The sequence below is a fragment of the Quercus suber genome, unplaced genomic scaffold (genome assembly GCF_002906115.3).
Source record: "Quercus suber isolate HL8 unplaced genomic scaffold, Cork oak 2.0 scaffold_242, whole genome shotgun sequence".
Classification (NCBI taxonomy): domain Eukaryota; kingdom Viridiplantae; phylum Streptophyta; class Magnoliopsida; order Fagales; family Fagaceae; genus Quercus; species Quercus suber.
In genome coordinates, this window is record NW_027069699.1 from 869,026 (window position 1) to 881,464 (window position 12,439).

At 35.2% G+C, this 12,439-nt stretch overlaps 1 protein-coding gene across 1 annotated transcript; it reads left to right on the plus strand.

Moving 5' to 3' along the window:
* Positions 1–1,803: 1,803 nt before the first annotated feature.
* Positions 1,804–4,018, plus strand: LOC112036439 (glutathione S-transferase T3). Its single transcript, XM_024069233.2, has 3 exons — positions 1,804–1,814; positions 2,527–3,005; positions 3,095–4,018. Exons 2-3 carry the CDS (start codon positions 2,529–2,531, stop codon positions 3,689–3,691), a joined length of 1,074 nt encoding a protein of 357 aa, XP_023925001.1. The 5' UTR covers positions 1,804–1,814; positions 2,527–2,528; the 3' UTR covers positions 3,692–4,018.
* Positions 4,019–12,439: the final 8,421 nt, after the last annotated feature.

Genomic DNA, 12,439 nt, shown 5'->3' on the forward strand with positions numbered 1-12,439 from the left:
GAATTGAATAAATTTAAATTTTATATTATTGAACTGAATGAAAGTAAAATTATAATACTAAAATGAAATTAAGTCAAATTTAAAAAGTATAAAGTTTCAACAAATTTTAAAAAAGAATTAATTTTACATTTTAAAAAAATTATCAAGAATTAAATNAAATTTAAAAAGTATAAAGGTTTCAACAAATTTTAAAAAAGTATAATTTACATTTTAACAAATATTATCTATAAAATAAAAATAAAAATCTATCAATCATTCTATTGCTCTTTTTCGGTGTGACTTTTCTATGGCCATCTCATTCGTCTTTATGGTCTTTGTTATCTCGTATGTCTCTTCCTCCTGACAAGAAATTATACCGTCTTCTAATATATTACATTATTTGTTTATTAATCCACTAAAAGATTTGTATTTATTTAAAACTGTATTTTGTTAAAAACAAAAATTTAACTCAGCAATTTTAAGAAAAATAATATGTCCATAATATTTTACTATAAATCTAAATAACAAGTTATTATTGATTATTATTAAGGGCAAAAAAGTAATCTTAGTGTTATGTTCAAATTTGAACCAATAACAACAATCACCTATAATTTATTGTAAAAATATTATGAACATAACACTTCTCTAATTTTAAATAAATGTAAATTTTTTAATAGAATGATAGACGATACAATTGCACACATATGAACCTTATAATTTATTCTCCCGTGTGTGTTGGGGCATAGTGATGTGTTAAAATGAAAGGCTGTGATTGTGTGGGTCTTTTACACTTGCAGTGGCAGCGGGTGAGGTAAATGCAAGTCGGTTGCGGTACACGTGTCGGAGACCCATCAAGGCCCAGATATTCATATAAGAGGATCTAAATGACGGCCAGGATGATTTGTTAAGATCTTGCTTCGCAAGTTATGGACTTTTGTTTGATAGTTTGACTTCTAGTTTCTTTATTTTTGCTTCTCAGAAAAAAAAATAATAATAATTTCTTTATTTTTGTACATTACTCATAGTTTCAATTTTTCCACTTTTTGTTTTTTTTATTTATTTATTTCCCTTTTTTGGGGTCATTCATAAAAGTCTCAACTGGGAAGACTTTTTGTAGTCCATTATTTCTAAGGGCCTCCTCCAACTATGGTATTAGTAAAAGCATCTCCAACAGTTATTGTAAAATTAAATTTGGACCACCAAAAGTCACTGTACACACTCCAGCAGCTTCTCTAAACACCCGGCTACTCTAAATTTATTTTTCAAGTTGCTACAGTAATTCTCTTATTTTAGATAACACTGTAGCAACTCTACTCCTTTATTATATATTAAAAAATTAAACAGTGGCATTTAAAATTTACAATTTTTTCTCTCTCCCAAACGTTTTTCTTCTTCTCTATTGTCTAGTTTCTTCAGAAAGCTCCCTCTCTTCAAAAACGCCGCTCTCACGAAATAAACCCTCGCCGCTGCTCTCTCTCACAAAAATCTCGCACCGTGTCTATCACAAAAGAACTCACACCGTGCCTTTCAATCGAAGTTCGCTCAATCACCTGTGACGAAGAATAGAGTTCTGAAGCTCAACCTTGAATATCGGTACCCAAAATTTTGATTTAATAGGGTTTTTGTCATTTTTGAATTTGTTAGTTTATCTTACGAGTTCTGAAGCTCACCCTTTTCTATTTTCTATTGTTCTTCACCACAATCTGGGTTTAGGTTTTGAGTTTTTGGTTCTTTTCTCTCTGTCTGTCTTTCACTTTGTTCTTGATCTTTTCTCTATTTTTTCTATTTAATTAATCTTATTAGAGTCAATAAATTAATCTCAACCTTGAATATCGGTACCTAAACCAAGAAAAACAAAAAAAACCCAAACAAAAACATTGAGAATCTGAATATCGGTACCCAAACTTTAATCTTATTATGTCTCTGTTTTTTTTTTTTTTTTTTTTTGGTGTGGAAATATTGAGAATCTGAATTCTGGGTTTTTTTGTAGCTGAAATTGTGATGTCAATGATGTTTGATCGATGAATTCATATTGGGTTTTGCAAGTTTGTCATTTGCTTGTGGTGGGTTTTTATATCTGTGGTTGGAATGGTTTTTGGAAAATGTTTTCTGGGAAATGTGTGTGTAAATAATTCTATGAATGAAAATGTAAGTGACTAATCTAATGGTTCATGTTACATTGAGTTGTGTAGTTCTAGAATGTGGTAATTTCTGTTGCTTGGTTCCATGAGATTTTGTGAAAATTGTTTCTGAATGTACAATCTTAATTGTGAGATCTCTTGTGCTGTTAATATTTTGGGCTGAGAATGAAAAATTTATAGACAGCTTTGAGGTTGAGTTTTTTAGAATGTGGCGATCATTGTAGTTTTGTTCCTTATGGTTCCTATGTAATTGAGATAAATTATTGTTAATGGCTTGAAACTGTGATAGAACTGGGAGTTTGATGCCAATAAACTATGAACTGAATGAGAGGGATTCCTTACACATTATAGAATTATTGTTTATGTGTAACTGAATATTAATTATTGTTTTTGTTTTTGTTACTAGGAATGGATTCAAGTGTTCCAAGGGACACATCTTTCACTAATCTTTTAGATGATAGTTACGAAGAATATATGTCAGGATCTTCACATATAAGTGGTGAAGATAGTGTTCCACAAACTCAAGAATTTAGCCAAATGTCTCCTCCCCAAGTTGAATCCACAGCTAAGAAACTACAATGTGGCAGCAACTTCTCTAAGAAACTACAACGTGGCAACAAATTCTCCATACAAGAAGACATGCTTCTTGTGTCCGCATTTCTCAATGTCAACCAGGATGTAGTGCAAGGCACTAACCAAAAACGCACAACATATTGGTCAAGAATTTGGGAGTACTACCACCAGTGGAAGACCTTCACTTCTGAGCGTACAGTGAGTTCTCTAAAGAACCGATGGTCAATGATTCAACTTTGCACCAATAAGTTTTGTGGGTGTTTGGAACAAATTGAATCAAAGAATGAAAGTGGTAAGACTAATGAAGACAAGGTACATCTTATAAAAAAATTTGTGTTAATTTGCTAATTTGTTCCAACTATTTCAACATGGTAACTATAAACTATTTGTTACTTTTTTAGCTTAATGAAGCAAGACAACTCTATCAAGTATTGCAGCAAACCAAATTTCAATATGAACATTACTGGAATTTATTAAAGTACTCACCAAAATGGTTGGCTATTGGTAACAATCAGCAACCAAAAAAAAGAAGGAGATCTGAGGCATCTTTACCTTCTAATCTAGAGTCAATAAGTTTAGAGGATGATGATATTCCACAAGTTCCAATTGTAAACTTGGAGAGACCACCAGGGGTGAAGGCCGTAAAAGAAAGATTGAAGAAACAAAAGTCCAGAGAAGGCACGACTTCACATATAGAAGACATATTGAATGTCATGATGGAAGAAAGAAGAAAAATGAGTGAGATGAAAATGGCTTGTATTGAGAAAGGATGTCTTGTAGACCAGGAGCATGATATGGCACGAATTCAACTTAAGGATAAAAAACTTGAAATAGCAAGAATGAAGGAGGAAAATGAAATGGAGAAATTGAGAATGGAAAAGCTGAAGGATGAAAAAGAGCTTATGATGATGGATGTAAGTATGTTGTCTCCAGTGCAGCAAGAATATATTCGTCAATGCCAAATGGAAATCCTTGAAAAACGAAGGTCTTGTTCTTAGACTATTATCATCATCAATGCTCTTATTTTGTATATGATTAAAAGAGCTCTTTAAACTTGTTTTGTATATTGGGTCACTCATTTTTGTTTTGCTACAATATGATCTTGTTGCACTATTCATTTTGTTTTGCTACAGTGTGATCCTATTGCACTATATACAATGTGATCATGTTGCATTATATATGTATATCTGTTTTCCCCTTCTGTTTTCCTGATGGTGATCTCCCCCCCTCGCTTGAGGCAATTTGTAAGGGAGATGCCTCTGCTTGTAATCCTTCTTAGTCTTTTAATGAAATTGCAGTTTATCAAAAAAAAAAAAAGGGAGATGCCTTTGCTCTATGTGTGTGTGCGCGTGCGCGCTGTTGTATGTGTATGTGTCCGTGCTGCCCATATACAGGAGCTGTGTGTGTGTGTGTGTGTGCGCGCGTGTGTGATGCTGTGTGTGCGCGTGTCCGTGCTGCTGTGTGTGTCTGTGTGTGCGTGTCTGTGCTGCCCATATACAGGGGCTGTGTGTGTGTGTGTATGCGCGTGCTGCTGTGTCTGTGCTGCCTAGAAAGTGCTGCTGTGTGTGTGCTGCTATGTGTGTGTGTGTGTGTGTGTGAGGTTTTGGTCTATGTGCGTGCTGCTGTTGCTGCTGCAACAACAGCAGCTCTATGTGTGTGTGTGTGCTCTGTGTGTGCTGCTGCTACTGCAGCAGCAGCAGCAGCAGCTCTGTATGTGTGTGTGGCAGCAGCAGCAATAGTAACTGTGTGTGTGTGTGTGTGCGTGTTGTTGCAGCAACAGCAGCTCTGTGTGTGTGCGTGTGCTGCTGCTACTGCTGCTGCAATAGCAGCTCTGTGTGTGTGTGTGTGTGTGGCAGCAGCAGCAACAGTAGCTCTGTGTGTGTGTGTGTGCGCGCGTGCACGTGTGCGTGTTGTTGCAGCAACAGCAGCTGTGTGTGTGTGTGTGTGTATGTGTGTGTGTGTGCTGCAACAGCAGCAGCAGTTGCTCTGTTGTGCTGCTGCAGCTCTGTGTGTATGTGTGTGTTGCAGCAGCAGCAGCTGCTCTGTTGCTCTGTTGCTCTGTTGTGCTGCTGCAGCAGCAGCAGCTATGTGTGTGCGTGTGTGTGTGTGTGTGTTGCAACAGCAGCAACTGTGTGTGTGCAGCTGCAGCTGCTGTGTGTGTGTGTGTGTGCAACAGCAGCAGCTGCTCTGTTGTGCTGTAGTAGCAGCTGCAGCTGCTGTGTGTGTGTGTGCGCAGCAGCAGCAGCTGCTGTGTGTGAGGTTTAAAAATATAGCTGTTGGGAATTTGAAAAATATAGCTGTTGGGAATGAATAGAGAAAGAATACAAAAAATATTAAAAAAAGAATAAAGAAAGGTTAAAGAAATAATGAAAAAATAATATTTAAATGAAATAGAGAATGAAATAGAGAATCTGTTGGAAAGTGGGTTTGAAAAAGTGGGTTGTTAAAAAGTAAAAGTTACTATTCATTCTCTAAACAGTACAAAAATTTAGAGAAGCTGCTGGAGATGCTCTAAGTCCATTTAATGATTCCATGGTTTTTTTTGATTTGGACTCTAGGTCTACCAATTTGTACTAATGTTTTTTTTTTTTTTTTAATAAGAAGTACTGCAACTTTATTAAGATAATTTGTACTAATGGTTGATTTCAAAAATAACGATCCTTATTAACGTGGCCAATGAGACCGAAAATGGTGTGATTTTCAACATGTTTGGTATTAGAACTTAGACAAAAGTCAAAAAGAAAATAACATTACAATTATTTGACCGAAGTTTTGCAATAATCTAACTGTGGGTGGTCGGGATTTTCACCTCTTTGAGGCTTGACACCCTATACCTCATCTTAGAAGGCTTTGTCCTCTTTGGAGAGCCAAGCCCTCAATGATTTGTATTACGAAAGGTGAGTAGTGGTACACTAACACAAGCTCCAAGGGCATATAAAGTGTTAGTGGGAGGGTTACTTAAGCGATGTGGGACAATCCCACCATTTTGTAATACAAATCCTTGAGGGCTTGGCTCTCCAAAGAGGACAAAGCCTTCTAAGGTGAGGTATAGGGTGTCAAGCCTCAAACTCTGTGTGTGCTGCTGCTGCTGCAATAGCAGCTCTGTGTGTGTGTGTGTGTGTGTGTGTGCGCGTGCGCGTGCGCGTGTGCGTGTTGTTGCAGCAACAACAGCTGTGTGTGTGTGTGTGTGTGCTGCAGCAGCAGCAGCAGTTGCTCTGTTGTGCTGCTGCAGCTGCTGCTGCTATGTGTGTGTTGCAGCAGCAGCTGCTCTGTTGTGCTGCTGCTGTGTGTGTGTGTGTGTGTGTTGCAGCAGCAGCAGCAATTGCTCTGTTGTGCTGCTGCAGCTGCTGCTGCTGTGTGTGTTGCAGCAGCAGCTGCTCTGTTGTGCTGCTGCTGCTCTGTGTGTATGTGTGTGTGTTGCGGCAGCAGCAGCTGCTCTGTTGCTCTGTTGTGCTGCTGCAGCAGCAGCAGCTGTGTCTGTGTGTGTGTTGCAGCAGCAGCAACTGTGTGTGTGCAGCTGCTGCTGTGTGTGTGTGTGTGCGTGTGTGTGCAGCAGCAGCAGCTGCTCTGTTGTGCTGCAGTAGCAGCTGCAACTGCTGTGTGTGTGTGCGCAGCAGCAGCAGCTGCTGTGTGTGAGGTTTAAAAATATAGCTGTTGGGAATTTGAAAAATATAGCTGTTGGGAATGAATAGGGAAAGAATACAAAAAATATTAAAAAAAGAATAAAGAAAGGTTAAAGAAATAATGAAGAAATAATATTTAAATGAAATAGAGAATGAGATAGAGAATCTGTTGGAAAGTGGGTTTGAAAAAGTGGGTTGTTAAAAAGTAAAAGTTACTGTTCATTATCTAAACAGTACAAAAATTTAGAGAAGCTGCTGGAGATGCTCTAAGTCCATTTAATGATTCCATGGTTTTGTTTCATTTGGACTCTAGGTCTACCAATTTGTACTAATGTTTTTTTTTTTTTTTAATAAGAAGTACTGCAACTTTATTAAGATAATTTGTACTAATTGTTGATTTCAAAAATAACGATCCTTATTAACGTGGCCAATGAGACCGAAAATGGTGTGATTTTCAACATGTTTGGTATTAGAACTTAGACAAAAGTCAAAAAGAAAATAACATTACAATTATTTGACCGAAGTTTTGCAATAATCTAACTGTGGGTGGTCGGAATTTTCACCTCTTTGAGGCTTGACACCCTATACCTCACCTTAGAAGGCTTTGTCCTCTTTGGGGAGCCAAGCCCTCAATGATTTGTATTACGAAAGGTGAGTAGTGGTACACTAACACAAGCTCCAAGGGCATATAAAGTGTTAGTGGGAGGGTTACTTAAGCGATGTGGGACAATCCCACCATTTCGTAATACAAATCCTTGAGGGCTTGGCTCTCCAAAGAGGACAAAGCCTTCTAAGGTGAGGTATAGGGTGTCAAGCCTCAAAGAGGTGAAAATCCCGACTACCCACATTAAAAGGGCCCTTTTAATGTGGGTGGTCGGGATTTTCACTTTATATGCCCTTGGAGCTTGTGTTAGTGCACCACTACTCACATGAGTAGTGGTGCACTAACACAAGCTCTAAGGGCATATAAAGTGTTAGTGAGGGTTACTTAAGCGATGTGGGACAATCTCACCCTTTCATAATACAAATCCTTGAGGGCTTGGCTCTCCAAAGAGGACAAAGCCTTCTAAGGTGAGGTATAGGGTGTCAAGCCTCAAAGAGGTGAAAATCCCGACCACCCACACTAACAATACAATGTAACGTAATATTGAGCAAACCAAAAGGCATATGAATGTACACAATTATGTACAGTAGTGGTACACTAACATAAACTCCAAGGGCATATAAAGTGTTAGTGGGAGGGTTACTTAAGCGATGTGGGACAATCCCACCATTTCGTAATACAAATCCTTGAGGGCTTGGCTCCCCAAAGAGGACAAAGCCTTCTAAGGTGAGGTATAGGGTGTCAAGCCTCAAAGAGGTGAAAATTCTGACCACCCACACTAACAATACAATGTAACGTAATATTGAGCAAACCAAAAGGCATATGAATGTACACAATTATGTACATTATTTGAAAATTGTGTTTTTTTTTTTTTAATACAATATAGAATTCTACTATAACTTAATCTAAGTGTATATGTGTGTGAAGTTCTCTCATGAAAACTTGAACACTGTCTTTTTTCCTCCACACCCTACAAGCACTTATACTGAAAAAAAAAAAAAAGTGTAAGTTGAATGTATATAATTGTGTACATTTTTTGAAAACGGTATATATTGAATACATTGAATTGAGTAAAATATTTGAAAAATGTGTATGTTAATATGTACATTCATTGAAAAAATGTGTATTTTAAATGTACAGAATTATGTACATTATTTGAAATTTTGAGTCCTCTACATAATTAAGTATATTTTTTATAAAATGTGTATGTTATATATACATAATCGCATACATTATTTGAAACTTTGTGTATATTGAATATACAAAATTGGGTACTGTGGGGGTAAAGAGCCCAAAAATACACGTTCACGTATGTGGTGGGCCTAGTATATATTGAATACATTGAATTGAGTAAAATATTTGAAAAATGTGTATGTTAATATGTACATTCATTGAAAAAATGTGTATTTTAAATGTACAGAATTATGTACATTATTTGAAATTTTGAGTCCTCTACATAATTAAGTATATTTTTTATAAAATGTGTATGTTATATATACATAATCGCATACATTATTTGAAACTTTGTGTATATTGAATATACAAAATTGGGTACTGTGGGGGTAAAGAGCCCAAAAATACACGTTCACGTATGTGGTGGGCCTAAGGCCCAGACCAAGGATAAGGAATCATTTGAGGATGAAAAAGTACTGTAGAAAGGGGCCCATGGTAATAGGTGAAAAAAACAATGTTGGTCATAGTAGTCTAGAAAGCTTTGCCGAGGATGAGTTCCTTATCGGCTACCCAGTGCCAAGGTCTGAAAATGTGATTTATCGACAAGAGCAGCATTCTAGACCATTCCGTGGAGGAAGATAAATACTAAAGATAAACATAGAAGAGTATGACCATGAAATATCTCCAGGAAAAGTTGCAACCTCTGCATTAAATACTCAACACCCAACGCTTTGGCTGCATTAATGAGAAAGTGATACCTGAACTGTGGTTTTCAGCGTTACAGCTATTACCTAAGAGCTTTGGGAAGGGGTTGATGGGATAAAAATCGACACCAGCAAATCTGACCTACATGTGGATGGTAAAAATGAAAAGGAGATGAAGTATATAAAGTAGGAAAAAGAAAGAAAGAGAGGGGAGACAAAAAAAGAAAAAAGAAAAAACAAAACAAAACAACTTCTGTAATCATTATCATTCAATATATACAAGAACAGAGCTCCTCAGACTGTGTCGAGGACAAATTTTCTTACTCAAACATACTCTTATTTTGTTTGATTGACTTATAAACCAAATCTAGTTGTTGTTTCATTCGTTAGAACCTAATTCTTCGATCCACTTTCTACAAATTTATTGTCTTTGACTTATTAGGCTTGAATACAATTACTTTTGGGCCGGGGATCCAAATCTAGCCCTTACAGGTACATTATTTTAAAAAGTGTGCATTGAATGTACAAAAATACATACATTGTTTAAAAAAAATGTATACATTGAATGTACACAATTATACACATTATTTGAAAAGTGTGTATGTTAAATAAATAAATTTGTGTACATTATTTTAAATATTATGTACGTTGAATATACATTGTGTACATTCTTTAAGAAATTTAAAATATGTATATTGGATGATTGGTTGGAAGAACTCAGTTGTTGGGTTCGGATCATCTTATATACAAATTTTACCAAATATTGGCCTGTTTTTGTGTATGCCCAAATTTGGATGTCTTGCACGATGTATTGCTCAGCGGGACCTCAGCTTCATGGGAAAGAAATATGTATGGACGGAGTTAATAGAAGAACAATATAATCTAAAAGCATAAACGAAAGTTGTCCAAGATATATTTTTAAATTTTTAAGAAAGGTTCCTTATGCCAACCAAAAAAAAAAAAAGCCAAGCAAGCCAAAGCAGCAGTAGATTTTCTTTAATGGTTGGGTTTTTTTTTTTTGGGATAATTTGACGGGGGACGAGGGAAGGCATTAGCCAAAGGCTTAAAGAGTTAATAATACTGTTGAAACAAGACTAAATTGAATTTCCTTTTATGATATATTTTGATAGATATATAGTGGATAAGGGAATCATATACAGTTATAGCTCACAGTTTCCCATTACAGGCCAGACTTAACAAATAGAATACTATTATGAATCTATGATAACGCTTATGAAGGAAAGCCACTTTGGTCGCTATCTTCTACTCTTTTTTTAAGAAAAAAAATAAAATAAAGTTTATTCTCGAGTCTGTTAATATTTATCCATTGCTTTTGTAATTCCATTATTATTATTATTATTTAAATGATAAGTATTGTTCAAAAAAAGATAAAATGTACTTGAACAGCTTGATAGTTGATACAGTGGGTGTTAATGCCTCTTTATGTCATCAAGTTCCATCTTACTGACTTCTAAAGAAAAAGAAAAAGAAAAAGAAAGTTTCCATCAATATTTCAGCCAACCCCTTTTGTAATTGGGCAAGCTTTTGCCTTTAGCCTATTATATAGTCCGATTGGGCAAATGCTTTTGTAAATTGTGATAACGGGGCCCAGGACGGAGCGGCCCACTTCTTTTGTTCTTCATTAAATATAAGTGTTTTTGCCTTTAGAGGGGGAAAAAATAAAGGATTTGCGAGTAATTTGAATGTCTCATGCCACTTTTAGAATGTTGAGGATTTATAATGAATGACCTTTGATCCGTTGTGTACAAAAAGTATTGTGATTCTTTTTGAATCGAATGTACCGTTCTTGTAACGTTCAATTATGGCATGGTGCCCATCTTTCTCTTTGGTTGTCTTCTTTTTTACAATTATTTGAGCTGCTGGATCGCTACACAGCTAGTGTGGCAAGTAGTAACACACAATACTATCATTATATATGGACTGCATACACTTTATCCATTTCGTCATGTTTTTGTTCTGAATAAAAATAGGGTATTTGGAATGAATTCAATGATTCCATACCACTTGATAATAAGAATAATACTATGTGTATCATCTAGACCTTAATCCGTTTCTTTCTTATTGGCCTATAATATACCCATCAACTTTATTTAAAGGTACTTTCGTAAAGCATTTAAAGGAATGGAAAATTACCAACTTAATTACTACAATGAAGTATAGAAAAAAGTCCTGCTTAATAAAGCACACTATTAAATGGAGTTGAAGACAATAATGCTTGAGCTTAGCACGTGTTTGGCTTATAATGAAAAATTAATATTATTTCACTATTCAGTTTTTTTTTGCTACTATTTATAGGCTTTATTGCATTTTTTGACACTATTCATGGACCTCACTATATTATTTCAATTAATTTTTATCTTTATTTACAGTACTTTCAACAATAATTTTTTAATTTTAACAAAATAAGCGGTATCTAAACACACTCAAATTTCACCAACCAAACAGGAAGAATAAATTACAATTTCCACAAGAAAACCGTGTTGACATGGCAACAATCAACATCACCGATATAAAGCAACTAGTGGCTAGTGGCCAGTGGCCAAGAAAATAAAGATGGGCAGAAAGTCTAATAAATAACATTTTATTTCACTTCAGCCCACCTAAGATTGATGCATAGTTGGGTCGAAATTAAATTGTCAACCTAGGACACTTTATAAACTGAGATTTAAGGAAATAAAATACTGAAATTTAATAATATTTACTCTTGATACATGGGTATAAATGAGACTCAATAAATTTAGTTTTAAGGCAGATCATTTATGGATTCCATGATTCTCAGTTTTAACTATAGGATCCATTATCCAACCTTATGTGAGGGCAATAACTTTATTTAAAGGTACTTTCGTAAAGCATTTAAAGGAATGGAAAATTACCAACTTAATTACTACAATGAAGTATAGAAAAAAGTCCTGCTTAATAAAGCACACTATTAAATGGAGTTGAAGACAATAATGCTTGAGCTTAGCACGTGTTTGGCTTATAATGAAAAATTAATATTATTTCACTATTCAGTTTTTTTTTGCTACTATTTATAGGCTTTATTGCATTTTTTGACACTATTCATGGACCTCACTATATTATTTCAATTAATTTTTATCTTTATTTACAGTACTTTCAACAATAATTTTTTAATTTTAACAAAATAAGCGGTATCTAAACACACTCAAATTTCACCAACCAAACAGGAAGAATAAATTACAATTTCCACAAGAAAACCGTGTTGACATGGCAACAATCAACATCACCGATATAAAGCAACTAGTGGCTAGTGGCCAGTGGCCAAGAAAATAAAGATGGGCAGAAAGTCTAATAAATAACATTTTATTTCACTTCAGCCCACCTAAGATTGATGCATAGTTGGGTCGAAATTAAATTGTCAACCTAGGACACTTTATAAACTGAGATTTAAGGAAATAAAATACTGAAATTTAATAATATTTACTCTTGATACATGGGTATAAATGAGACTCAATAAATTTAGTTTTAAGGCAGATCATTTATGGATTCCATGATTCTCAGTTTTAACTATAGGATCCATTATCCAACCTTATGTGAGGGCAATGGTCCAAATAGATAATACGTAGGGTTTTTATTATGCGTAACAATTGCATATAACATTTT